Source organism: Rhinolophus sinicus, chromosome 7 (assembly GCF_057876585.1).
Source record: "Rhinolophus sinicus isolate RSI-liver-muscle chromosome 7, RSI-T2T, whole genome shotgun sequence".
Lineage (NCBI taxonomy): Eukaryota > Metazoa > Chordata > Mammalia > Chiroptera > Rhinolophidae > Rhinolophus > Rhinolophus sinicus.
In genome coordinates, this window is record NC_142507.1 from 54561162 (window position 1) to 54589153 (window position 27992).

At 59.5% G+C, this 27992-nt stretch overlaps 1 protein-coding gene across 6 annotated transcripts; it reads left to right on the forward strand.

Annotated features, from left to right (window-relative positions):
* The first annotated feature begins 43 nt into the window (after positions 1–43).
* Positions 44–25513, forward strand: LOC109434662 (ephrin-A3). Of its 6 annotated transcripts, none has more exons than XM_088799640.1 (5): positions 931–1152; positions 23125–23414; positions 23845–23910; positions 24097–24174; positions 24389–25513. In XM_088799640.1, the coding sequence occupies exons 1-5, from the start codon at positions 1040–1042 to the stop codon at positions 24517–24519; spliced, it is 678 nt and encodes a 225-aa protein (XP_088655766.1). In that variant the 5' UTR covers positions 931–1039; the 3' UTR covers positions 24520–25513. The 6 variants fall into 6 exon arrangements, with proteins under 6 accessions (XP_019567385.1, XP_088655766.1, XP_019567380.1 ...); XM_019711820.3 differs by lacking the exon at positions 931–1152 and adding an exon at positions 17013–17239; XM_019711826.3 differs by lacking the exons at positions 23125–23414; positions 23845–23910; positions 24097–24174; positions 24389–25513 and adding exons at positions 3238–3533; positions 3908–3976; positions 4389–4700 and having other exon boundaries at positions 44–1152.
* Positions 25514–27992: the final 2479 nt, after the last annotated feature.

Sequence of the window (27992 nt, forward strand, 5' to 3'; positions counted from 1 at the left end):
GACTAGCGTCCCTGTCTGGGGCAGCGTGTGTCGCAGGGATGCTCGCGGCTTGTTTCTGCCCAGCCTGGGATGACTCTCGGCGTAATCCAGTGCCAAAAGGAGTCGTAACGCCTGTTGCCATCCCCAGTCGCCAGACCCTCGCCCCCAACGCCTGAGGGTGGCATCGACGAAGGGGTCAAGCTCTTGGACCCGCCGTCCCCACACTGACCGGTAGCTGGGAAAAGTGGATCTGGCTGGTGTTCTCAGAGCCCCGGAGCCGGGGCGGAGCTGGGCGGCGGCTCCCACGATCCCAAGGCCGCGCACCTGCCTCCTCCCCCGCCCCCACCTGAGGGCTGGGGAACAAAGGTGCTTTGTACAAGCCGCAACCAGCTCATTACTTCGTCTTCGGGACTGGGGCCGCGTGGGCCCCCCAGCCCAGAAAGGAGGTGTAAGGAGGAAAGGGACAGGCGCCAACCCCAAGGTGGGCATCGAGCTCACCACCGAAGGCTGGTGGACAGGAGAGAAGGGGTGTCCGAGAAGGCGGTTTGTTCCTTCCCCCAGCGCTATCCCTAGATGTGCAAAGAAAGAGGGCGACGTGCTAAGGTGGTTGGATAGGCTTCTTGGATCCTCGTCCCGGCCTCACTTTACTCTTTCTGGGCAAAGGGCGTCTGCTCCTATTTAAATTTTCCAAACTTCTAATAAGGCCTTCTGATCTGTACTAACGCAGACACGAAAGACACGACCTCCTTAAAAACCTTCCTGGATAGTGGAATACATCCTTCCTCCCGCCCCCTCGAAACGCGGTCCAGCCTGGGTAGGAGCTTGGCTAACCCGGCGCGCAACGGCGTGAAGGGGGTTAACGGGAGTTGGCTCCGAGTGGAGAGGCGGAGACGCGCTCCCATTGGTTGAAAGTTATCCGGGGGGTGTGGCCTGTGGGTCTCCGCACTCCACCCCCTTTCTCGCAGCCCCCCCCCACCCCTTCACCACTTTGTACCTTTCTCGCGGCGACGGCGAAGCGGGCCGGCCGGGCCGGACCAGACCAGACCCGACCGCGGGGGCGATGCGGCTGCTGCCCCTGCTGCGGACTGTCCTCTGGGCCGCGCTCCTCGGCGCCCCTCTGCGAGGGGGCTCCGGCCTCCGCCACGACTTCTACTGGAACTCCAGTAACCCCAGGTAGCCGGGCCGAACCCGGCCAGCAGCCAGCTGGGCCTGCGCGCTCCCAGGCCGGGCGCGCGCCCGACTCTCGCTCTGAGTGCGGCGCCGCCTGAGCCGGGCCGCGCGCCAGGGCTCCTTTGTTTGAGCCGGCGGGGGAGGGGGGAGGGGCTAGGCGCGCCCCGGTCTCCCCCCACCCGCACGTGTTGGGGGGCGGGCGGAGAACCCCAGCCCCGAGGGCGGTCGGTGGGGTCTTGGAGCCCGGAGCTGAGGGGCCACGGCCAGCGCTCCGAGCCCCGCCCCCCTCGCTTCTCTCCTGGCGATCCCCAGCCTCCCTCAGGCCTGAGCTGGGGCAGGCGGACCTCAGAGCTAGGGAGGGGGCTTTAGTCTCGTGAAAGAACGTGGGTTACTCTCCTGCTCGCTGGGCTTCCCCTCTGGCGCTCACCCGTCTCCTGATCTCGTTTGGCATCTCTGTTTCCATGTCGGTCATTATCTGTCCTATTTCTCTCCAGTCTCAGCCCAGCCCTTCTAGGTGAATCACCTTTAGGCAAGCAATTTGACCTCTCTAACCTCAGTTATCTCATCTGTAAAATGGGCTAACAATATTAGTACCCGGGAAATCAGACGGGTGAACTGAGGTCATGAGTTTGAAAGAGGTGTATGCTGTACAGATATAAACTATTATTTCTTTCTCTCTCCTGAGCTGCCTGCCTTTGAACCTGGGTATTTTTTACTGTTTCTATCCCCCTCCTCAATTCCCCCTGCCTTTCTCTGCTTTCTCCATCTGTTTTCCTCTCTGATTTTCTACTTGAGACAATCTGTGACTCTGTGCATTCATTCACTCACTAACATTTATTAAGCACATACTGTGTACCAGGACCTGTGCTAGAGTGCTTGGGATGAGATTGGTGAGAAGACCTAGACTCTGCCCTCTGGGAGCCCAAAGACCCCCCTGGGGAGGGCAGGCTGAGGGACAGGTCATTACAATACCAATACCGTGTGATAAGAGCTATTGTTCTCGGCTCTGAATTCCTCTCTCTGTTCCAGACCAGTGCCTCTGAATCACACGGAGGATGTGTTAAAAATTCAGGTTCCTAGTCCCCAACCCTGAGGTTTCTGGTTCATTCATTCAGTCCATGGATATTTATGGAGTGCTGTCCTTTTGCAGGACCCTTTTCCAGGCACCAAGGATGCTGTGGAACAAAACATACAAAGGCCCAGCTTGTGTTCTAGTAGGTCTGAGCTGAGCCCAGGAATCTGCATTTCTAATCAGAACTCCTGACGCTGGTGGTCCTCGGACCACCCATTGAGGGACCGTTGGAGGCCTTTCCTAAGTCAAGCTGGGCTGTGTGTATGGTGGGGAGGGGGCAAGTGGTTCCTGCTATAGTTGATGGTGTGAGGGGCAGCCCTTCCCACCTGCACTGGCTCCCCCCCCCCCAGCCCCGACAGCCCCCAAGAGGTGGGGAAGGGAGTCCTGAACAGGCTGAAGATGGGGTGATAGGTGGACAGGGCCCCCTTGTCCTGGCAAAAAGAGGGAGGCACCCCCTACCCACTCCCTCATTCTTTGTTTTACCATGGCTCTCTGTTCAATATTGGATTGAAGTCTAAAGGGCAGTGTCCCTCTCTGCATCTTTTTAAGGAGGACACTGTCCCCAGTCTCCATCTCTGCGACTGTGACTGCCTTCTAGGCTCAGATCTCTACCCCTTGCCTCTGCTCCAGCTTCGTCACAGCAGCCATCCAGCTAATATTTATTAAGCACAGGCGCTGTGCCAGGCCTTGGGCACTGGGGCTGGAGATATAGGTGGCAGCTCCAACCCGAAAGGCAGGGTGTGGTGAGAGGCCTTCTCACACTGAACCACCTGTTCAGGGCACTGCAGTCCCTTAACCTCTCTGAACCTGTGAATCTGTTACCTCATCCTTTTCTTAACACTCTTTGTGTCGGGAGTTGTTAGTCTGGTGAACTCGGGCCTTGCTGAGCTGCTCCCTCTGCAGAGGACAGGGAGAGGCTGGCAGGGACCCTGGGGAGGGTATCTCTGACCCTGGTGCTGCAGGCGTGCCGTGCCATGTCATGCCGCCCTCAGGACATGCCTACTTTGTGTCTGCAGGCTGCTTCGAGGGGACGCCGTGGTAGAACTGGACCTCAACGACTATCTAGACATTTTCTGCCCACACTATGAGGGCCCAGGACCCCCTGAGGGCCCCGAGACCTTTGCTTTATACATGGTGGACTGGCCAGGCTACGAGGCCTGCCAGGCACGGGGGGCAGGTGCCTTCAAGCGCTGGGAGTGCTCCCTCCCCTTCGCTCCGTTTGGCCCCGTTAAATTCTCAGAGAAGATTCAGCGCTTCACACCCTTTTCCCTTGGCTTCGAGTTCTTGCCTGGAGAGACCTACTACTACATCTGTGAGTGAGGAAGGGTGCACTGGCCGCCTCTGGGAGGGAGGTGGGGAGAGGAGCGGGCACCTGGCCGTGCCACCAGTCAATGGGGGACTGGGAATGACGGCCAGGCCTGGGAGGGGTGGGGCTGTGGACAGAGGGGCATGGGAGGGGACCTGAGTCCTGCACTGAGAAGGGGGACATCTAGAATGAGACTATGGAGAGGAGGAGAAAGCAAGAGGAGCTAGGAAAGGGGATGAGGGGGATGAGGGGGGTCACCTGGATGGGGCCCAAAAGCAAGGAAAAGCTTTCCAGGCATCTGGAGAGGAGAGAAGCTGGGAGAGTCTAAGATAGTCCGCAGAGCAGCCTGGGCTAACTTTCTCTGATTTCCCACTGCACAGCCGTGCCGACTCCCGGGGGTCCTGGCCAATGCTTGAGGCTCCAGGTGTCCGTCTGCTGCAAGGAGAGCAGTAAGTGGCTGGGCCACAGGGAGCAGCCCTGCTGACCAGTGTGGGATCCTTGGGAATGAGGGAAGGCACCGGAGGGTCTGGCGGCATCAGACGCGTCTGGGCCAGGCTGTATGCTGTGGCCTCTTCTCCCCGTGGAGCCCATGGGAGCCTCCCCTGCAGCCCTGGGTGCTGGGCCAACAGAATCGCATCTCCAGGGACAAGGCCCTTGGAAGCCTTAGGCGAACCGGTGGTCTCTAGTGGCAATTTGGGGGAGACTTGGAAGTTGGGTCTTAGAGGGGACGAGGTAGTAGATTATGGGAAGGCAGTGGCTGGTTTGGGAGACCCCAGAGAACAGGATGGGTGTGAACAGCTAATGGGGGACAGGCGGCTGCCAGAATGGGGGACCCATTAGTGTACCCCTCCCCCCTCACAGAGTCCGAGTCAGCCCATCCTGTTGGGAGCCCTGGAGAGAGTGGCACATCTGGGTGGCAAGGAGGGGGCGCTCCCAGCCCCTTCTGTCTCTTGCTGCTGTTGCTGCTGCCGATTCTGCGTCTCCTGCGAGTTCTCTGAGCCAAGCGGACCCTTCCTGCCACCCCAGGACCCAGAGGCCTCCCAAGGCTCCATGGAGGAGGAGCCCCTGCCACCTGAGCTGGGAATGCCAAGCCAGACAGACAAGATGGAGGAGCGATGGGGGGATCAGAGGGTCTGAGGTGGCCCTTGCAGGTGCCGGCCCCTCATCCCAGGTTGCAGAGGAACCACAGGGGAGCTGCAGACAGCCCTGGACACCTGGCGCCCAGGCAAGACAAACACAGGGTCTCCCTCAGCAGTTCTGGTGGTCTCACCCATCCCCCAGGAAGACTGGGATTTGGTGGGATTGGATCCTTGAGCCTGCTGGGGGCCAAGGCCAAAGACCTGGGGCAGGTGGATTGCTGGACCAGGGCAAGGAAGCAACCCAGGCCTGCCATCTGTGCCCAGTGCCCTGTGGGCCCCTTCCCTGGGGCAGCACCTTTCCCTCCCAGGGGGTCACTCACTTGTCTTCTGTGAAGACAGACTGGCCATGAGGCTGAATTTCATACCAATTTGTATTTTTATAAATGTCTGGACCAAACTCTCAATAAATCACCCATCTTTTTGTCGCTCTCCCCAGCCTACTGCCCTCAGGCTCCTTCCCTGACACCAGGACTCCCTGCAGCCTCTGCTCTCAGCTTGGCTTGGCCTGACCTCCATGCCAGCTGTGCCCAGGCCATCCATGCCAGACCTCGGTGGGCACCCCTCTGGGCAGTGTGGGGCGGGTGCCAGCAGCAGCTGTGGAGCTTGGCACCCTCTCCCACCTCCTTAGCTGGCTTCCTGTGCTGAGAAGGGGCAGATGCTCCTACCAGCCCACCTACTTGGGGCCCTGCCCAAACTGTGGTAGCACCAAGCAGCGCCGGTAGAAAGACAGCACCTGGGTTTGAGGACGCGGGTCCCTGAGATCCGGGCGTCCATCCTCCTCCCAAGGGCAGTGTGGGCGGGGCCTGGCCCAGAACTGGGAAGGTGGGGTCAGATCAAAGCCGCCTTCCCCAGCGGCCTCTTTGTTCTCCGCTTTTATAAGGAGGAGGGGTGGGGCAGAGGCGGGAGGGGTCCCTTTGCTCTCAGCCCCACCATCGCTCCCACCTCTGGCAGGCAAGGCTATGATCCCCCCCAAGCCCAACTGGGGCCCGCTTTCTGAATGTGTCCAGGGTGGAGCTAGGGGAAGGGGTACCCCTTCCCCCGCAGCTGCGCTCTACCCGCCACGGTGCCCCGCAGCCTCCATGGGCACCGTGCCGGGCCGCCTGGCAACGAGCCTACGATCGATAGGTGGATGTTGTGCTGATTAGCTCGGCGGCTGCGGCAGCGAGAGGCCGCGTGTGAACACGCTGGGGGCTGGGGGCCGCAGAGGGTGCTGGGGGTCTGCAGACTGACAGACTGAAATGCTGGGGATTGCGACCCCCGCCCTCACCCTTTGCTCACCTAGGTCACACCCCCATCCCTCTCAGTTAATTGCATTGCTCTGGCTGAGGCCTGGGGTGGAGGACAGCGGCGCGGGCGGAGCAGACACGAGTCGACCCCTCCCCCCATTCGAGGCCCCTTTCAGAAAATGCCATGTCCGTAGGTGCTTGTGCCTACGTATGCGTGTGTCAGGGCCCTCACCCGAAACCATCTTTAGCGAGGAGGAGGGGCCGGAGTGCGGAGGGCGTGGAGTCTGAGCTGAAGGGTGAGCTATGGGCTCGGTCTTCTGGTCCTGCGTTCGAGTTCCGTCTCTACTGTCATACAGGAGGGTGTCTATATGTCGCCATGGAAACCGACTGTACTGCTACCTCCGTCCCCCCGCCCCCCCCTCCCCCCCGCCAGTGAAACCGCAGGCGGGGCAGTCCGGGGCGATCGGTTAGTAGCCCCTGCCTTGCATTGAGGACTGGGAGCAGGGGACATCTCACTCTTCTGGCTGTCCCAGACACCCTCTCCTACCCAACCAGGCCCGGCGCGCTCGCTCCAAGTCGGGCCGGCGCGCCGGCCCTCCGCGGATAAGAACGCATGTGCGAAAGAGACCGGGCCCAGTCGGCTTTGCCTGCACTCCGACGCCCGCCCTCCCTCAGTGGGACGCGCATACTTGACACAGACACGCCCTCGCCCGCCGCCCAGCGGCCCGCAGGTGTGAAGGCCGACACCTCCCCAGCCGCGCACTTGGGCGGAAGGTCTCAAACTCAGGCCGGCCGGCCGCTGGCCTTAAGCCAAGTCAGCCCTCCCTACCCTCACTTTCTGCTCAGCCTGGGCCCTGCGCGGACAGCTGATTCAGTCGCGGGGCGCGTCCCCCCGGAAAGCAAGGGCCAAGTCTGCTCCTGGGGCGGAGATGCGCTGAAGACGCTGGGCGGGCTTACGGGACAGGGCCCTACCTCCTCTTGAGAAGTCCTCCAGGCGTGTTCCGGGGTGCGGTTCCAGGAGGCTTGGGCAGGCCTGCAAGTTTTGGGGCGTCACCCATCTCCCCTAAACTCAGCGGTGCTGTAGACGGCCGAGGGTGGGGCCGTCAGTTTGCTGGGCCTGCCCTAGTCTCCCAACCAGATGAGGAAACTCCTCGTCTCTACCTCACTCTATCTCGCTGGCTCAAGACCCTGAGTCTCTGCGATTCTATCCTGCTCCACACCTTCCTGGGTCGCCCTCTTTCCCTAGAGGCTAAACCCTGAAGTTTTGGTCTTTTTATGTGGCCCCTCCCTTTTTTCTTCTCTTTTATTAATTCCTTCCTTCCTTTCCTTATTCATTCATTTAGCAAATTGTGAGCTCCCAACGCGCCCGTCTGTCAGTAGGCCACATCCACTGGGGTCGTCGGGGGATCCCCAGGGGTGACGCAGTTGTAGAGGGGCACCGTGGCTTCCAACTAGCCAATAGAATCCGGGGGCCTGGGGCATGAGGTCATCAGCGGTGATGCCCATTGGTTCAGGCCTGGACCCTAGGAGGGGGTCCCCATAGCAACCGACTGTGCGTCCCAGCGTACCCTGAAGAATGGTGGGTGCCTGAGCTCCAGAGGCAGCTCGGGTGGTGCTTGGGTTGGGGGCGGGGAGGCTGGGGTGGAGCCCAGCTTCCCAGATCCTGCAGCCCTAGCCCAACCAAGCTCTTACCTTCCTTTTTCTCACTAAAGTAATGGTCAGTGCCCCCTAACCCAGGAAAGCTAGGAGGGGAGCGCTGACAACAGCGCTGGGGTCTGGGTGCCCCGTTACTGCCAGCAGGAATGATAATTCTGAGATCCTCGTGTTCATCTGCATACAGTCTGCATCTCATTTGCATTCTCTTCATTTAAGGTCAAATTGGGCAGACGTCTCCACGTCCCCAGCCCTGCCGCTGTCTGTATCCTGAATCTATCCCTTCATCTCTCTCAGTTGTCCAGTTCCTTACCCCACCCCTCTTCCTAGCCTCCAACGTCTCCTGGGGTAGGAGGGGGCGCAGCCCAGCAAAAGGAGAAAAGATAAGAAGTCCGCCTCCCCCTCTGGATATTTGGCGACAGATGGGGAGGGCTGGTCTGTACTGCCTAGAGACTAAATTGGCAAAGCAAATGGTGGGGGGAAGTGCCCTGAGCTGGACTGAGGGTCTCCAGGGCCAAATCACCCACACGCCTGGCAGGGTGCTGGAACTGGGGACGCCTGCTTCCAGTGAGGGGCAGGCCTGCCCACCTGTCTGGTGCCAGGGCAGCTTCCTTCCTCCAATTAAACCCTAATGAGGTGTCATTAACCCCTACATTGCCTGCCAGCCCTCAGGTGGAACTCGAATTCATGGTCTCATCTCACACTTGAGTGAAGAGGGAGAAAGGAGAGCTTTTGAGGAAGCTGAGAGGCAGTCAGATCAGAAGACCAGAAGATCTGGGGGGACAGAGGCAGAAGTAGCCTGCACTTGATATCCTCTGTGTGCTTCTGGGGTGGGGGGGTCCCACTGTCTGGATGCATTTAATTTCTGTTCCTCAATTCAACAATTACTTACGAAGCACCCCACCTGCTCCTACTAACTATCAGGCTGCATGCTAGCTGCTGGGGATAACACTTGTATAAGACAAGATCCCTTCCCTTAAGAAACCTTCCAATTACTTGAGGAGACAAACTGGCCAACAAATAATTATGCCAAGTGCAAATGCTGTTATAGGGCCATGTACACAATGCTATGGGAACACAGGGAAATGGGCTGTCAGAGCAGGTTTAGGTTTTGAAGGACAAAGTTATAGCAGGGAGGCAGGGAGGGTGTGTGTTTGACTCAGTGTGGGTTCACACTTAGCTGCCTTCTCAGGACTGCTGGTGTCTGCCCTCCCAGAGCTGTATGTTTTGCATCTGTGTATACGTGTGTGAGTGTGTCTATGTGGAGTCTGGCTCCCTCTGTGTCTGGAATCCCTTCTCCTGAGCACACGTTGTGGTTTTATTACAGATCGATGTTTGCTGTGAAGCTTTTGCACAGATTAGCCCGAACCTGCCCAGCCCAGGGGAGGGAACTGGAGAACCAATGTTGGCTCTTTGGGAAGGGGTGGGAAGGCACCATCTTCACACCTGGGGGCCCAGACCCTTGGCTGCCCAAGTGGCAGCAGGCTGGCCAAGGGAGGCAAAGAGCTGGGCCCCAGGCTATGGTAGGGTATGCCCAGGCCCAAGTCCCTCTGCCCCTGGCTCCCTAGAGGAGACATGGGTTTGCAGCCACCACTCCCCACCAAGATCTCAGGCCCCCTCCCCCAGCCTGTTCTTCTGTCTGCGGAGGAGCAGGCCGGCTCAGACCTGTCTGCTGTTCTCTCCCGCAGGGAGCTGATCCTTTCCAGGGAACTGGAGAGGGCTGGGGAATGCTGGGGCTCACTGGGAGGCCCCAGGTCCCCCACCCTGGCTCTCCTGGCTCTCGGGAGTTCTCCAGCCGGGATTCTCCCCACCCACTCTGGAGTGCCGTTTCTCGGGGTTTTACCCAGACATAGCCATCTTTGCCAAGGAAGCCCTCAACGGCTAGACCGGGGTGGGGGGGCCTAGAGCTCTGGCAGTGAGGGCAGGCATGTGGGGGGCAAGGAGATTGTGATGGTCTCTGTACTCAGACACCTCTCCTCGAATTCCCTCTTGCAGCCACTTGCTAGAAAGTTCAATGTTGGTGGTAGGAAAGAGAAGAGAGTCTGGATCAAGGGAAAAATTCAGGAGCTAAGGAGAGGCTCTGAAGTCTAAGGAGAAGGTCAAGGACCCCTCTTTCCACACTGTCAGGGGTGACGACTTCCATTTTGAGCTGTAACTTCACCTCTGCCTGAATCCATCTGACCTTTTCCCCACGCATCTCTCCTCCCCAAGCCCTAGGCCACTTCTCCCACGACAACAGCCATTAGAGAAGGTTGGAAATGGGGGATGTCATGCATGGTGCCAGGCAGGGTCTCAGCTCCCGCTCCCCACATAAGAACGTAGGACACAGTGAGGCCAAAAAGGAACACCCACGGAGCCACAGGCAGGGGAGTCATGCTACTATCTTCTCGCTGGCGGCTGGGTTGGAGAAACAGGGAGCAGGAGCCACACTGTTCTCAACCCTCACTGCACCGCTTGCAAGCTCAGCCACCACTTCTTGCTAGCCCCCATTTTTTCTGCTAGTGTAGCCACAGCAGTTATATTAGTGGCCAATGGCTCACTGGTTACAGATGACGGCCAACTAGCCACAGCTGATGGCCATTTACTACCTGAGCCAGCACCTTCCCATGTGAGGCCGGGAGCCTGGAAACTGCTTTCTGGGGCTCTGTCCCCACACTCCACCCCTACAGGCTCTCGCCTCACAATCTACGCGACAAGCGTCTTCCGCGACGGACCCTGTGCGAGGAGCCTGGAGGTGAATGCAATATCCTGGACACAGCCAGGCTCTCAGGGCACAGTCAGGGTTTCTCAGGGCACCACCAGTACTTCTGGGCACAGCCAGACTTACTGGGCTTCTTAGGGTACCACCAGTCTCCCCGGACACAGCCAGGGTTTCTCAGGGCACCACCAGTACTTCTGGGCACAGCCAGACTTACTGGGCTTCTTAGGGTACCACCAGTCTCCCCAGACACAGCCAGGGTTTCTCAGGGCCCTGCCACTCTCTCTGGGCACAGCCAGACTTCCTGGACTCAGCCACGGTTCTCAGGGCACTGCCACTCTCTCTGGGCCTCTCAGGGCACCGTGCTGGAACAACAGCGGCTCACAGTCAAGGTGCTTACATAGTCTCAATGGTGACCGGTCAAGACACAAAAGCAAACCTCCGCCAGTTCCACTACATGGTGGTATGTTCCCAAACAGTCAAATGGTCCATTAAATTAGGGATGGAACCCATTCCCCATAGTCCACAGTCATTTGCCAGGGCTGTCCTGGGGGGGGGGAGGGACGACCTTGACCTCACCGGCATCTCCCACGGAGGACTCAGCAAGCCTTTCCTCCTGGGACTACAAGTCCTGCATCCAGGCTGCCTCAGCAAGCACTTCCCAGCCCACAGGGCAGCAAAGACCTTTGCTTTCTCCGGCCGATGCTGGTTGGGGAACCATCCATGTCTTCCCACCCCTCCACGGGGGTCCAGCTCTCTGGCAGCTGCTCCTCCTGGTCTTCCTCAGACTGGGTGTTCATACGCACAAACTGCTCCACTGTCCTTTGGAGAGCTTTGGCTGGCACCGTACCCTGCTCGCTGCGCCATTTGTCGTGCAGGGTGCCAGGCGGGGTCTCAGTTCCCGCTCCCCACATAAGAACGCAGGACACGGTGAGGCCCAAAAGGAACACCCACAGAGCCACAGGCAGGGGAGTCGTATCACTATCTTCTCGCTGGCGGCTGGGTTGGAGACACAGGAAGCAGGAGCCACACTGTTCGCAACCCTCACTGCACCGCTTGCAGTCTCAGCCACCATCTTGCTAGCCCCCACTTTTTCTGCTAGCGTAGCCACAGCAGTTATATTAGTGGCCAATGGCTCACTGGTTACAGCTGACGGCCAACTATCCACGGCTGATGGCCATCCAATCACAGTTGATGGCCATTTACTACCTGAGCCAGCACCTGTCTATGTGAGGCCGAGAGCCTGGAAACTGCTTTCTGGGGCTCTGCCCCCACACTCCACCCCTACAGGCTCTCGCCTCACAATCTACGCGACAAGCGTCTTCCGCGACGGACCCTGTGCGAGGAGCCTGGAGGTGAATGCAATATCCTGGACACAGCCAGGCTCTCTGGGCACAGCCAGGGTTTCTCAGGGCACCACGAGTACTTCTGGGCACAGCCAGACTTACTGGGCTTCTTAGGGTACCACCAGTCTCCCCAGACACAGCCAGGGTTTCTCAGGGCACCACCAGTCTCCCCGGGCACAGCCACGCTTCCTGGACTCAGCCAGGGCACTCAGGGCACTGCCACCCTCTCTGGGCCTCTCAGGGCACCCTGCTGGAACAACAGCGGCTCACAGTCAAGATGCTTACATATTCTCAATGGCGGCCGGTCAACACACAAAAGCAAACCTCCGCCAGTTCCACGACATGGTGGTATGTTCCCAAACAGTCAAATGGTCCATTAAATTAGGGATGGAACCCATTCCCCATAGTCCACAGTCATTTGCCAGGGCTGTCCTGGGGGGGAGGGACGACCTTGACCTCACCGGCATCTCCCACGGAGGACTCAGCAAGCCTTTCCTCCTGGGACTACAAGTCCTGCATCCAGGCTGCCTCAGCAAGCACTTCCCAGCTCACAGGGTAGCAAAGACCTTTGCTTTCTCCGGCTTATGCTGGTTGGGGAACCGTCCATGTCTTCCCACCCCTCCACGGGGGTCCAGCTCTCTGGCAGCTGCTCCTCCTGGTCTTCCTCAGACTGGGTGTTCATACGCACAAACTGCTCCACCGTCCTTCGGAGAGCTTTAGCTGGCACCGTACCCTGCTTGCTGCGCCATGTGTCGTGCAGGGTGCCAGGCAGGGTCTCAGTTCCCGCTCCCCACATAAGAACGTAGGACACGGTGAGGCCAAAAAGGAACACCCACGGAGCCAAAGGCAGGGGAGTCATATCACTATATTCTCGCTGGCAGCTGGGTTGGAGAAACAGGAAGCAGGAGCCACACTGTTCGCAACCCTCACTGCACCGCTTGCTAGCTCAGCCACCATCTTGCTAGCCCCCATTTTTTCTGCTAGTGTAGCCACGGCAGTTATATTAGTGGCCAATGGCTCATTGGTTACAGCTGACAGCCAACTAGCCACAACTGATGGCCATTTACTACCTGAGCCAGCACCTTTCCATGTGAAGCCGGGAGTCTGGAAACTGCTTTCTGGGGCTCTGTCCCCACAGGGGAGAACAAATGGAAAAAAGAGTTTGGGGCTAGTGTGGGTGGGTGGACGTCAGGAGATAACCTCTCCATAGTAATGACAGGAGGCCTCCATTAATCAAACACCTCATGGGTCCCAAACACCATGCTAAGCGCTTCCCAGACGGGCTCTTCATCCTCAGAAGCACCGCCTCCTGGAGGCAGGGTGTGATGAGCCCCACTTTACAGGGGAGGAAGCAGTCCCAGAGGATAGAAGTGCCTAGCATCGTCAGTGAGCAGTGGAACTGGAATTCAAACCCAAGCCCACCCTGGCCACTGCTAAGCCAGACTCCCTCCCTCTCAGCTTTTCTGGAAGCACACTCAGGGGAGTCACCCCCCCCCCCCAGGGGAACACCCCAGATGCCTCTGCGTCAGGCTTCTCAGCTTGCCGTCAGGCTTCTCAGCTTGCCGGGCTCATTAGAGGGATCAGGGCATGACTGATCAGAGGCTATTACACCCCGGCCCCACCCGCCAAGCCCTGTGTCCTCATTTCCTGTGTGGGGGCCACACATCAGTGCATTGTGTTCCCTGTTGTCGGTTACATATGTGGTTCCATGTCAACTCACGGACCTCAGAGCCCCCTGTAGCCATGATGACACACACACTTGGGAATCAGGAGACCCGTGCACTGCCCTTCTTGTTGACACCAGGATCACACGCGCCCGCCTATACCGGGGCACACCACACCCACCTGCCTACACTGGGGCACACACTTAGGCCCTGGGCAAGCTGCAGAACCTGTGAATATTTCATGTGTGGAGCTGGCGGCTGCTTCTCCTGCTCGCACACATCCCATCCTCCCTTTCACAGGCTCTTGTTTATTTGTTTAATGAATTATTTATCCGTGGCCCCTCTTCCCTCCCGGCCCCCCCTTCCCCCAGGCCCTCGCCTCCATGATTTATTGAACACAGCTCAGCTCTGCGGTTGCCACCCAAAGTCCCAGGAGCCATGTCGGGCCACAGAGCCTGAGTCCTCCCTCTGCCCCGGACCTGTTCAGCTCCCTGTTTCCTTGGCCCCAGGGGCGGGGGCTGAGACACCACGTTCAGAGTGTTTCCAGGGGCCTGAGCGCCGTGCTCCTGGGAGAACATGGCAGCCAGCCGTGGACTGGCAACCCTGAGGGTCAGCGGGAAATGAAGGCAGAGCCTGCGGGAGAGGAGAAAAGAGGCCTAAGGCCCGAGAGAGAGCGAACCAGCCGGGGAGAGAACCCCAGACTCAAGAGGGGCCTCACCCTCTAGAGGGGTGTTGATTAGGGAGGGCCCAGGCCTTACACACCAGAGTTTCAAACTATAGCTTGTGACCCATTGGGGTAGTGAGCCAAGAAATCAATTTTATGGATCTCGACCAGCTTTTTAGTTTATTTAAGAAAAAGTTAAGCATAGAACAGAAGAAAAATATCAGAGTGTATCCTCTGTAGTAAATGTTAAGTATCGGTTCATGAAAATTACTGTGTCAGTTATATGTAAGTGTGTGTGTACTGTATGTACTATATTGCAGATGCAAAATATACATCCCATTGCTGTGATGGGTCAGTCAGGAAAGATTTGAGTCCTATACCCCTGGATGGAAGCCTGCATCCTTCCATGACCTGAGTGCCACCGGAAGAGGCCGGCTTCAGATCAGGCCCCAGGCCTTACACCCAGAGAACGCTGGAGAAGCCGTGAGTAGAGGCCTGGAGATAGGACCAGGCATTACAGCTGGAAGCACATATTCCACAGTCAGGACTGACACACCAGCGCACATATGCAGTTTGTACATGGCACACTTAGCCACCCCAGCGGTGAGTCGAGGCTGACCTCAGCCCCAGCTCCCCGGCTAAGATGGGGAGAAATGCGGGGCCACCTTCTGCTGACAGACGCGGTTCCTTGTCTCTTCACACAGGCACCACCTGCCACTTGCCAGGAGATGCACCCTAAGGACTGGGTCTGGGTCTGCACAGAGGGGTGCTTTTTCTTTCATTATTATTATTATTATTATTGGGGAATATTGTTTTCAATCTAGTTGAAGGCGCAGCTCATTGGCCCATGTAGGACTCGAACCAGCGACCTTGGTCTTATGAGCACCACGCTCTAACCACTGAGCAAATTGGCCACCCACCTGGGCTCAGCTCCAAGCTCAAGCCGTTATTTTCAATCTAGTTGTGAAGGGCACAGCTCACTGGCCCATGTGGGAATCGAACTGGTAACCCTGTTGTTCAGAGCTCGTGCTCTAACCAACTGAGCTAACCGGCCGCCCCAGGGCACTTATTCTAATTCACACAAAAGCCCAAATCAGCCAGCAGCTCATTCAGATAGAGGCCCCAATAGACAAAGCACCAGATCCCATAGACAGAGGCCTTACGGCGAATATCTCAGAACTTAAAGACCAGAGGCTTACACCCCATAGAGAGAGCTGCTTAAATCCTATAGAGTGGGCTCCAGATGCTAGAGAGAAGGGCTCAGTTATGATGTGAAGGTGTGTGTGAGGGTGCTAGTTCTGAAGGGGAGAATCTGGGCCCTATGAAAATGCCTCCTCCCCCCGTAAGTGGGATCCAGACTCTACAAACATGGAGCTGAGGCTTCTAGAACGGCAAGCTCCACTCCCTGGGAACATGGGCAGCCTCTCTGCCAACTGTGGGCCCCACAGATAGAGCTTCCCTTTGCAGAGCAGGGAATGTGGGTAGCGGGGAGGGAGCTTGGATTTGTGGCACCTGGAGTAGGCAGGTTAGTTTCATTTGGGTGAAACAAATCTCCCTGGAGATGAGGAGTCTCAGGGGAGGGAGAGCTGTTTGTAAAGTGCCCTCTTCCCACCCCAAAGGGCCTAATTTATTTTCTGGCTTCTGAGTAGGGACAGGAGATCTCCCGGTGGAGAGGAGCTGAGGGAGGACAGAGCTTGCTCTCGCCTGGCAGCAGCTAGGCACCTGTTCTGGATGGCACTGCCCCTCCCCCAAACCCAACACAGGGGTGGACTTGTGGTCAGGACGTCTGTCCTGCCAGATAAGCAGATGAAACGTGGCTGTATGTCCTCTCTGCTGTAGTACAGAAAGAAAAGATAACATGCCCGTGCCCCTGGGCACAGGTGGTTGGCCTGAGTTCTGAGAACATAGGCTGAGACCTGGTCCTCCTGTCCAGCGGGCTGAGCCTCTCAAAAGAGAAGAGGGGTGGACACCCCCTAGGTCTGGATTCTAGACTATTTCCCTCAACTTCTACTTCCTAGGAAAAGAGAGGAGAGCACAGAGCGGTGTGTGTGCCAGAGGGTGCGTGTGTCTGGGTGTGTGCTCCTCTGTCTCTGTATCTAAGTGCCTGTATTTGCACAGATCGCTAGTTATCGGATAGTACCCTTACCTGTGTGTGTGTGAGCGCGCGTGTGTGTGTGCACGTGCACAAGTCTACCTGTGTGTCTGTTTGTCCATGTCCATGTCAAGTGCCTGTGCTGTGATCTGTGTTCTCAGCCTCTGGGTGTCAGTGCTTTTCCTCCTGAAACTGTGTGTGTTATGTCTGTGCCTGGGGGTCCCTGTGAGGACGTTGACTGTGGAGAGAGCAGCATAGGAGGGAGAGTGCCTGGGGACACGAATGGCCACGCTGGGAAGGGGCCCCCTTGATTGTGAGTGAGGATCCTTTGTAGGTGTCCCAGAAAAGCCTGGTTTGCTCTTGCTGACTCTCTCCCAGTCCCCTCCTCCACTTTGGGCCCTGGACTGCCACAGGTCCTTCCAGCACCCAGTACTGACATTCTTGGGGACTGAGCTCTTCTACCCCACCTCCAAGAAAAACAAGCCTCAAGCTCAGCTGGGGGCTTCAGGTCAATAGCTGTCTGGTCCTTGGTGCCAGCTGAGGGGCTTCTCCCCCACTCTCTAGAACCCACCTAACTCTTCATTCACCTGGGAAGAGGCGCATGGAAGGAACAGAGGGCCAGACGCTTGGTTCAGAAGGAAGGAGGTCTAGCTCTACTGATTAAGAGGTCCTGGACCTCCCAGCTTCTTTTCAAGTCTCCTTCCCCCCATCCCAAAGATAAATGAGCTCAAGGAGACCCAGATCCCGGTCTTCACCTCCCTAATCCTTCCCCTGGGAACTCCAGACCGGGCAGCTGAAAACCCAGGACCAGCGGCAGCAAATTAAACCTAGGAGGGAGAGGTAAGCAGCGCGGGCTGTTGGGGAGACGGTAGCACTGCCCCTACCTCCCACGCGCCGCGCGCTCCGGGCCCCAGCGGGGCGGGGCCTGGGCGGGAGCGCGCCAGGGGCGGGGCTTCGGAGGCGCGCCCGGCAGGGCGGAGGGAAGGGCTGGGGGCGTGGCCTAAGGATCGGGGGCCGGCGGCGGCGGCAGCAGGGAGCTGGGAAGCGAGAATCCGGGAGCGCGGGGCTCAGTCGGGGGGCGGCGGCGGCGGCGGCTCCGGGGATGGCGGCGGCTCCGCTGCTTCTGCTGCTGCTGCTCGTGCCGGTGCCGCTGCTGCCGCTGCTGGCCCAGGGGCCCGGGGGGGCACTGGGAAACCGGCATGCGGTGTACTGGAACAGCTCCAACCAGCAGTGAGTCGGGGGCCAGGGAGCCGTGCGTCCCGCGTCAGCGAGGGGGTACCTGGGGGGCCCGGGAAGTCCTGGGGGAACCTGGGGTGGGCGTCCTGGGAGAGCACAGCTGGGGGCTGGGAAGCGACGGAGAGGGGGACACACTCTATGGGCGTCTGTAAAACTCAGGAGGGGGTCTGAAAGAGGCTGTTGAGGTATATAGTAAGGCGAGCTTGGGCCGTGCGGAGGAGGCTGCTCAGGGACCCCGCACCCCACTTTGGCTTCTCTCCACACCTGCCGCTGGTATAGCGTACCCCCATACCACAGTGCCCCCATCTTCACCCCCTTCTGCCGGGCTGAGGTTTGGGAGTACCAGTGTGGTAGGGATAGGCCGCCGGCACTTGGGGGGCCCAGGGATGACCTGTTTTCAGTGGTGAGGATTTCAAGGGGTTCTGTCTCCGACTCCTGCTTTAAAAGTGGGGTCCAGAGCTGAGACAGGGAGTTCGACTGAGCAGCTCCTCAAACGAAGGCAAATGGTGCCCTGGTTGTGTGGATAAACCCGGCTGGAGTGAGCTGGGACTGGGTCGCGAGTTGGGGGGCCCTGGGGGTGTTGCTTGGTGAGGATGGGGACGTAGTGTACCGGTGAAAAGGAAGCAGGGAGATGTCGGCGTGTCACACGCGCACACACACACGCACACACACCCGCCCGGCTGAGAACGGCGTGTGGCTCCAGTGTAAGCGGGCGTGCGCGGCTGTCAGTGTGCGTGTGTGTCTGAGTGTGTGATTTGTGTGTCTGCGTCGGCGATCGTCTGGGGGTGGGAGCGGGCGACGGGTCGGGGAGGGGGCTGCGGTCGCTGTCCGCGTGGCCGGCCGCGTCTGGGCTCGGGTGGCTGTCGGCGCCGCCGCGGTCTGGGCGGGTGTCAGGGCGGCCGTGTGGTTTCCCCGGTGTGTGGCGCGGCGGCTGGGTGCCGGCTGCGGGGCCAGATCCTCATTCTGCTCAGTCCTCGCTGCCCTTGTCTTCTCCTCCCCGCCAACCGCCGTGTGGATCACCCCGGCCGCCTCCGTGTGTGTCTGTGTGTTGGGGGTGATCCCTGGGGACGCGGGGGTCACTGTCACACCTGCCCAGGCGGCGGCGCCCGCACTGCCTCGGGCTACCCACCCCGGGGGGGAGACTCGGGAGCAATGGCGAGGCCCCAGGGGAGGGGACCCAGAGGGCCTGGTGGCTGCGACCTCCAACCTCCCAGGGGAGGGGCTGCCGCTCGCCGCTCCGCTCTTTGTTGTTTGGGGCTCCGCGCCTCCCCCTCTCCCTCCTCGCGCCCGGAGTGTCAGACTGGGGGTGGGGATGAGCCAACGACGACCCCCTCTCGCTTTCCTTGGAAACCTAGGAGTGAGGATGCGGCCCCTCCCCCCCGGAGCGGGACTCGGAGAACTCCGGGGGCGCTGGGGGCCGACTCCCCAGGTCTATCTAGCTCGTCCCCCTCCCCCAGAACCCACACGTCCGCCCCCCGCCCGGCTAGAGTCTGGCGGGCGGTGGAGAGCGCGCAGGCGAGGGGCCTGGGTTCCCCACCATCCTCGGGGCGCCCCCGCGTTCCTAACGGAAGCCAGAGCCAGGGGTATGCGGGAATGGCAGGGGGGGGTGTTGTTGATCAGGTTCGCCTCCCCCGCATACACCTGGGCGCAGGTGAAAGCCCAAGGGAGGGGATGAGAGAGCCCCGGTTCCCGGAGCCTCCCTTCTGACTTCCCGGCTACCCACAGGTCTGGACCGGCAGAGGTGGGAGAGGGTGCGCAACCGGCCGGGAGGCCGCCCCCGCCCCCGCCTCGCTTCCTCTGCCTTTGTTGCCGCTGCGCCGGGCTCCCCGGCTCTCTCACTGCGGCAGCCGCGGCCCCATAAATCGTGAGAGCGACGTGCTCCGGAGCCGGGAGTGGAGAGGGCCAGGGAGCTGGGGGCGGGGCCGAGCCGAGCCACAGGCTCCCGCGCCCCCTCCCCCCGGTCACGTGAGCCGGCCTCCTGGCTCCCACCCCCTGTCACGTGCGGAGGGTCTCTGCCCCTTGGGGTCACGTAGAGAGGGTCCTGCGACCCCTCCTCCTGGGGTCACGTGGGAGGGTACGGGTGGGACACGTGCGGCGGCCTCCTTTGACAGACCTGGGGCCTTGCCCTGCACGAGGCCGCCATCTCGCCCCCTGCCCCCCATTCCGTTTGGTCCCCTGGAACAGGCGAGACCTTTGCCCAACCTGGCTTAGAAACTAGGGATGGCGGGACTATACTGGAAGGAAGCATAAGAGTGTGAGGTCAAGGGGTCCCCTGAGCCCGGAACTGAAGGGGGGCGGCCTTTGGCCGAATATGTGCGCTCCGGCCTGTGCTTCATTTCTTTGCGGAACTGAGCAGAGGTGTTGGTATCCGCCCGTACTCAAGAAGCCTCAGGAACACCTTCCTCTAGCTGTCTCCCTACCTGTCTCTAGCTCTGAAATGTTTCAGTTCTGATCTTTCATTCATACATTCAACAAATATTTATTAAGGCTCTACAGCGTCCACGTTGGTCTCTCTGTTTTCTCCCTGTCGCTGAGTGTGCCTTGCGCCCCTGTATTCTTCTCGTCTCGCCGTCTCTGCCCCTGCTGTCTGTGGGCCTCGGGACCGGCCTCTACGTCTCTCCTTGCCTCCAAGTCTCTCGGTTCTCATTCTCTTCCCTCTTCCTCTCGGTTTCCGGATCCCATTCTATGTGCCTTGCTCCCTTTCCCGGATTGCTCAGCTCATCTCTCCTCTCGGTGTGCGTCTCGCTCCCCCTTGGTTTCTGTGTGGCTCGCTTTCGGCCGGCCTCTCGCGCTTCTCCGCCGCTGCAGATCAATAAACCTTCGCCGCCGCCGCCGCCGCTGTCGCAGGGAGGAGGGGCGGGGATGTGGGGCGCGCTGATTCTCTCCCACCCGACGCCGGCCGGAGAAGCCCGGGGTCCGGTGGTCCCGGGATGGCCAGACTCGGCGGGGCTGGGTGCGGAGACCGAGGACGCCCGAGGGGTGCTGAGGTGTCAGCGTGCACGCGCCGCCCCGCGAGCGTTCCCGCCACCCACCCACTCAGCCCCGAGCGCGGACCCCACGCCGCGCACACGTGGTCCGGCCTCGTCTGCTGGAGCGAGCGGCGCGCAGCCTCGGGGGCGCGCGCTAGAGGGGAGGAGAACCGGGTCCGGTGTCTTTACATCCCTCCTCCACTTCCTTTGCTCTGCATCCTGGCTCTAGGGGTGGGGGTAGGGATTTAACAAGTTCAGGGCCCCTTGGGATCCTTTCCCTACTCCCTGGCCGTATAGACACCCTGTTTGCTTGCTCTTAATGGCCCGGGAGGGGGGAGGAGGTTTGCTTCTTCCCGGTCTCCCCGCCGCCCACCCGCCAGGCTCTAGCAGACAGAGCACTGAAGCAGTGGAAGAGAGAGGTGGGAATGTGCACCGGCGGCGAGAGCTGGAGAGACGGTGGAACCGGGGAGGGGCCCCTCCAGGTGGGGTGTGTCAACACTCGGCTTTCTTCGGGAGAGGTGGGAGGCTAGCAGGGGATGGAGTGAGGAAGAATAGAGACCTGTCTGAAGGAACAGGCACAACCCAGCCCCCAGATCCCTCCCGGGGGTGCGGCTCTGGAGGAGGGGTTAGCAGCTAGCTTCCCCAGGCTTGGGGCACCTCCCTCTTCACTGCCTGGACAGGAAGGATGACAGATTCAATGAAAGCGCCCAAGCCAAGCAGACACCTCAGGAGTGTGGCTGGGGAGTCCTGGCCTGCTGCCCTTCTGCCCCCAGTCCACGAGATTCCAATTGGGCACAGCCATTCCACAAGCACATCTTTTTCTCCTACATGCCCAGCTTTGGGGGCATTTCCTGCCACCCAGCCCAGGGATAGGTAAGAGGTGGCTTCTCTTCACTTGTGGTTACCCAGCAACCTTTCTATAAGGCTAGTCGCCACCCCGCTGGGGAAAGTGAGGTACCTATAGGAATAGCTCCGGCTTTTGCTTACTCGCTGCTGGCATGGGGTATGTTGTAGGGGGACTGGGCAGCCCTCAGGGAGGGGCCACTTCAGAGCAGGGCAGGAAACCTGGGTGCGGCTTAAGGACGGAGGGCTGTGCAGCTGCTGCAGACCTGGCCCCCTCCCACTGGGGGCCTCCTCCTCAAAGCCCCAGCAGGTTGGCTTCGGGGTTGAGGATAGAGAGGCAGACCTCTCGAGTGGTGGCAGCTGGGAGCCAGGCCTGGTCTAACTAGTTTTCCTGCTCCCAGTGCCTCAGGCCGAGACTCCTGCCCACCTGAGTGCCAGGGCCAGGGAGGGGCCTGAGTGACCCATCACTCCCGTGGGAACCAAGTGGGGCTGGTGACATTCCTGATGAGTCAGTGAGGCTGTGCCCATTCTTACTGGGGTGCCCCAGCACCAGCACTCACCTGTCTGCCTAACTGCCAGGCTTGGATGGGAGGCCGTGGGGAGTGGGCAGCAAAGCAAGGCCAAGGAAGTAGGGGTAAGGTGGGAGGGACCCTCGAGGCCGCACCCCATGCACAGGCCTCTAAGCTCCTTTCCCTAATAGATCTAATTACTGTTTGTGAAACTGGGAGGTGCTCGGTGACAGAGGGAGCCAGTTCTTCCCCTCAGGGCGTTCTCAGGGACCAAGGACCCCAGTGGTTTGACACTGTCAAGTGTCCCACACTTTCCTGTGTCCACCACACTCCCTCTCACTGTGAAGATGTGTGCATTCCCACTCTAAGGAAATGAAGGGGAGCGCCTGCCTTCTTGTCTGAGTTTCTTTCTCCATTCAGACGTTTCTCCCCTACCCACATCACTCAGTACCACCGTTAAGACCAGGGCTTACCGTAGGTGATGAGTAGTAAGGCAGGTGGAAATTGCCAGGGACCCAGCATCTGCTTCTGTGTCCCACAGGAGGCTGGAGGAAGTAAGAGGCACAGACATCTTGCCTGGGCACCATGCCCACTGCTCTGCCTAGCATCGTTAAGGGGCAGTGGTGCCCAGGCTGAGAAGGGAGATGTGTAGAGACAGACGTTTTGGCTGGTTGGCGTGATACCATGTGGAGCCTTGATCTTGAGTCCCTTAGCTCCCTGATCTGTTGCATCACATTATTGGGGACCTAATTGCCCATGGCCTCAGGGTGGAGGTCAGTGGGACTCAAAGTACAGAGACCAGTAATACTGTAGAGAGGACATGTGCCAGTGTGTGTGTGGGGGGGAGGGCAGAGAGAGAGTTTAAGATTGCAGGACACGGTGGTCAACCAATACTGGCATGAAGGTCCAGCATAGGAGCTTTTCTGTGTGTCTGCCGCCTGTGAGTGGGCGGTGGACATATTTGTGAATGTGCCATAGACCTATGCATGTATATGCATGAAGCTTCCATACATACATGTCTGAGGGCAGGTCCTGTCGAACTGGCCTTGGGGGAGGACTGGCAGCCGCAGGAAAGCATGCAGGGAGAGGCGATGGAGGGTGCGCATCTGTCAGAAGGGATCCCTCCCACCTTCGCCCTTCCCATCACCGCCTCAATCCCTCCGCCCCACTGGTGAATTACAGGGCATGGATGGAGGAAATCCGGGCCTGGGTCTGGGAGTCGCAGGGGCCTGCGCCGTTTCTGTGGTAACTAAAGCATGCGTTCCCTCCTTCCCTCCATCTTTCTCCCCGCCTCCTTTCCTTGGAGGCCGGCCGGGCTTCCCTGCGCCTTTGCTGCCCTCTGGTGGCCGCCAGTGGGAGAGAACAAGGAGCCGGCAAGAAAGGCCAGTGAGAGAGGTCTGGCGGCACTAGGGCCGTGGGGACAGACAGGGACAGAGAAGAGAGGACGCCCCGAAAAACAGCCGGGAGGCTCGGGGACTCTGGGGAAGGTATGCGGCTCGAGAGGTGGAGAGCGGGCTGGCGTGGGGTTTCTCTCTGACCCGCTGCCGGTCCCCCGCAGCCTGCGGCGAGAGGGCTACACGGTGCAGGTGAACGTGAACGACTACCTGGACATTTACTGCCCGCACTACAACAGCTCGGGGCCGGGCGGCGGGGCGGAGCAGTACGTGCTGTACATGGTGAGCCGCGCCGGCTACCGCGCCTGCAACGCCAGCCAGGGCTTCAAGCGCTGGGAGTGCAACCGGCCGCACGCGCCCCACAGCCCCATCAAGTTCTCGGAGAAGTTCCAGCGCTACAGCGCCTTCTCGCTGGGCTACGAGTTCCACGCCGGTCACGAGTACTACTACATCTGTGAGTGACAGCCAGGGGGTGGGGCCCTGGGCCGGGGGCGGGCCGGCGCGCTGTCACCTTGCGGCTACGCCAGGAGTGGCACCCCACCACAAGGCGTGGGGACTGGGGACCTCGGGGTTTCGGCTCAGACAGAATCGTGAGGCGAAGAGAAGGGTTTGGTGACAGTCCGAAGTCTGCACCGGGGTCACCGTTTCTGTAACGAACATTACGGGCGCGGCATCTCAGGGGTCAGGGTTTCTTGAGGGGTGGATGGAAGGGGCTCCTCGGGCTGACCGGCGGAGCCCCGTGAGCAGTGTCCAAAGGGTCGGGGAAGTCCTGAAGGAGACTGCCCGGGAGGAGCAGTGGGGCGGGGGGTGTGAGGAGAGTTTCTGAGTGAGGGCGCGGGGTGCAAACCCAGAGAAAGCCACTCAGGCCCCGTCTCTCCCCCCAGCCACGCCCACCCACAACCTGCACTGGAAGTGTCTGCGGATGAAGGTTTTCGTCTGCTGCGCCTCCAGTGAGTATAACCGGCTGCCAGTCGCGACCCCATCTTCAGCTCCCCTGCTTTGGGGCTCCCCTGGCTTCCTGGGGGTGGGGGTGGAGGGCACAGGCGAGGGAGACTCACTCCTCAGCTGTAGCAGGGGGAGGGGATCCTGGCCCTGACTCTCCCCTCCTCTCTCCCCACTCGCACCCCACCCCGCAGCATCGCACTCCGGGGAGAAGCCGGTCCCCACTCTCCCCCAGTTCACCATGGGCCCCAATGTGAAGATCAACGTGCTGGGTGAGTGCGCAGCGCCCTCTGGTGGCCACTGCTGGAACCGCAGTCCCCTCCCCAGTGCCTGCTCACCTCGCATGCCTTCCCCCTGAGGACACCGATCCCTCTTACCCCGTGGGTGGTCACGTCCCCGGCTCCCCTGCTGCTGCTGCTGCTGCTGCGTGCCCCCGCCCTGGCGAGCAGCCCAGCCCTCACCAGTCTTTTCTTCCTCTCTCCACAGAAGACTTTGAGGGAGAGAATCCCCAGGTGCCCAAGCTGGAGAAGAGCATCAGTGGGACCAGCCCCAAGCGGGAACACCTGCCCCTGGCGGTGGGCATCGCCTTCTTCCTCATGACGCTCTTGGCCTCCTAGTTCTGCCCCTCCCCTGACGGGGAAGAGATAGGGCGGGGCGGGGCCAGAATAGGGAGCCTTTGCCCTTTCCACGGGAAGCCTAGACTGGCGCCTAGACCCCTGCTGCGGTGACTGGAAGTGAGGTCTGCAGCACACATCTGTGCCCACCCCTTCTGCCCCCTCCACCCACGTAGGGCACTGTAATGGGCCAGGCACAGGGACAGCCACGGGTCCCAGTGGCCTTGTGGCTCTGGTAATGTTTGGTACCAAACTGGGGGGCCACGAAGGGCAGTGCTCAGGACTCCCTGCCCCCTGGTACCTTTCTCTGACCCCTGGCGCCCTCCTCCCCGTCCCCCCAGAGAGACAAATATGCCCCAGAGAGGGCAAATCAGAGCGTGGGAGACACCTCCATCCCTCTCTTGCAGGGGCAGAACACGGGGAGGGGACTAGATGGGTGAGGGGGTGGCATCGCCCGCTGCCCTCTTCCCCTGTTTACAGCAATAAGCACGTCCTCCTCCCCCAACTCCCGCTCCCAGGATTGTGGTTTGGATTGAATCCAAGTTTACAAGGAGACACCCCTGGGGGGGTGGGAGGTAGACAGGGGTGACGAGGGGTGGGCATTGGGGTGCCAGGCAGGCATGTACAGACTCTATATCTCTATATATAATGTACAGACGGACAGAGTCCCTCCCCCTCCTTAACCCCGACCTCCCCTGACGTCCCCGTCCAGCTTCAGACCCCTTCCCCACCAGGCTAGGCCCCCCTCCCCGGGGGACCCCCTGGCCCCTCTTTTGTCTTCTGTGAAGACAAGACTATGCAACGCACAGACACTTTTGGAGACCGTGAGACAACAATGCCCCTCCCCTCCAGCCCCAGCCAGCCGGGACCCGCCCCCAGGACCGTGCCCTGCCCACCCTGTGGTCCCACCCATCCTCCTGGGCCTTTTTCAAGTGCTTTGGCTGTGACTTTCATACTCTGCTCTTAGTCTAAAAAAATAAACTGGAGATAAAAATAACGGAGTGTGTGTGATTTCCAGGGGCGTGAGCCTTCCGTACACAGATTAGACCGCCCCCTGCACCCCGCCAGGTCACAGGGTCTGCGTGGGGGACGAGATTCTAGGGCCAGAGGGACAACTGAACACCTTGTTCTAAGGCGGCAGCTCTGTCGAGGGAGCAACAGAGCCTTCCCAGCAGAGGCTGATGGCTTTGGGCAACTCATGCAACCTCTCTGAGCCTCGAGTATCTCATCAGAAAATCTGGGCTATGATACATTTCTCTCATAAGGATTAAATCACGGAGTATACGGCTCGATTACGCCTTTCTCCTTTTCCCACTCCAGGTTGTAAACCTAGATAGGAAAAAAATTATCTTATTTCTACTTGCCTGTAACTAAGATTTAACATTCTCTTATGTACTTGGGCAACGAGCCACAACAGTTAACTGCGCCTGTGACTTCAAAACCAACAGAAATTGCAGATGTTTTCAGACTGCATTATAGTTTTCTGACGCTATCTCTACGGAGCATTTAGTCCCAACACTATTTGGAGATGACCGTGGTTGTTAGACCTTCCTTGTTTTGAATGTGTTAATAAAGAAGCGTATATATTACTATGCCAAAAAAAGTGAATGTTTTGATAACTGTGTTTAAATATAATTGGTTTCCTTTGTAACGTTATCCGTTTAAGACCTCACCACCAAAGGGCTGAGACTTTGCTGGAGCTGGGGGTGCAAATACTGCAGCCCCCTGCATCGGTCTGGAGAGTGAGGGGACAGAGGGGGGAGGGGAAGAAGTCCAAGGCCCTTTTCAGGAGCCAGGCTGGGTGAGGTCAGGTGGGTACAGATGGGCACTGAGTGGGGTTGCCAACGGGGCCCAAATCTACGTAGACTTCACTTGCCCAGCTGGCCCCGGAGGGGGTGCCTTTTTCTCATTGCCAAGCTGTGCACCCTTGGCACTGCATCTCAACCAGGTTCCCTAACTGGCACTGTGTGGGCAGGCTGGGTCCCGGGTGAGTGCCCCTCCTGTGTGTCTGTGTGGCTCTTGCCAGCGGCACTGTGGGAGTCCCTGGGCAGCAGGGGCTGTGTGCTCTGCTCTGTGCTCATAAGACATGGGAAACGGAATTTCAACCAGGCCCTGGAGGGTGAGTAGGCTTCCTGTTGGCAGAGCGGGGAGGAGTCTGGGTGGGAGGACTCTGGGAAAGAACCAAGAGCAGCCAGTGTACCAGTCTGAGGCTCCCCCTCCTGAGACAAGGCGGAAAAGGTAGGCTCACCCATCCACTCGGCTGTGGATTCAACTGACATTGGCTACCTGCTGAGGGCCAAGCTCCAGCCTGGGCACTGGGGTACAAGGAAGGTAGTCTGCTCTCAATAAGCGCCTAGTCGCATGTGCTGATAAGCAAAGAGGAATCAGTAACACATACACATACACACACGACCTACTAACCAGAGGTTACACGGTTAAGTGCCGGGAGGCTGTGGGAACATGAGGAAAAAGCAGTCTCCCCTGGGAACCTAGGGAGGAGGCTGCCTGGAGGAGGAGGTACACACAGCAGTCTTGAGGGGTGTGGGTTTGTCCCGTGAAGGAGCCATAGCCGTGGGCCTAGGATGCAGGTTCCCCCAAAGCCAGGGCCGCATGGCCCAGGGCCTGGCAGGCTGGGATGGAGAGGGCCTCGTGGGTTCAACAGTCCAGAAGACGGGAAGAGGGCAGGCAGCTGGAGGCAGGAACCAGAACCAGCCAGCTTCCTTTTACTACTGTGGAAGCGGGGCCGGCAGGGACCCCTGGCAACGACTGGCCTCACCTTTCCTTGACCTGTAGCTTAACAATACATCACCCCTACAGCTCGAGCTCGGAATGTCCCGTCCCAGTTCCCTGCCTTAGAAAACTACCCTGAGACTTATGACTGTGCCCTTATGCCTATGGATCACAGTCTCTGTGGTCTAGCGTTCCTTCCAGGCTTCTCCCATCATTGTTCCTGGGCTGCTGACGCCACCAGAGAACCACGTGGCCAGAGGGAAGGCTCCATGCAGACCCCAGAGCCACCACACAGCCTTTAGAGGAACGCCCAGGGTTTCCCTTAAATACCCCTAAGCCGGTCTGAGAAAGTGGAGGCAGTTTTTGGAGGTGGTAACCCGCTGCCCTCTCAGACCACTGGTGCTCTGACAATAAACGCTATTCTATGGCCCAGCTCCTGTCGGTCCATTGGCTGAGCGACACAGGCAGGACGAGCCCCAACTCGGTTGGCCTCGGTTTCACTATGTGCCAGGCACTGTGCCCAGTGCTCCAGGTGCCTTGGGAGCTTGTGCCCTTGGGAGCCTTACTATCCCAATAGCCAGATGGGCAAACTGAGGGTCTGAGAGACTCTGTCCACCGACCAGGATCCCACAACCTGGTGAGTCTGACATTCAGGGTGGGTCTGTCACCGCGCTTTGGTGGAACCAGTGCCACTACCTGGATCCCTTTCCCAGAAGTCCTGACTGCCTTGTGTCACCCCCTCCACC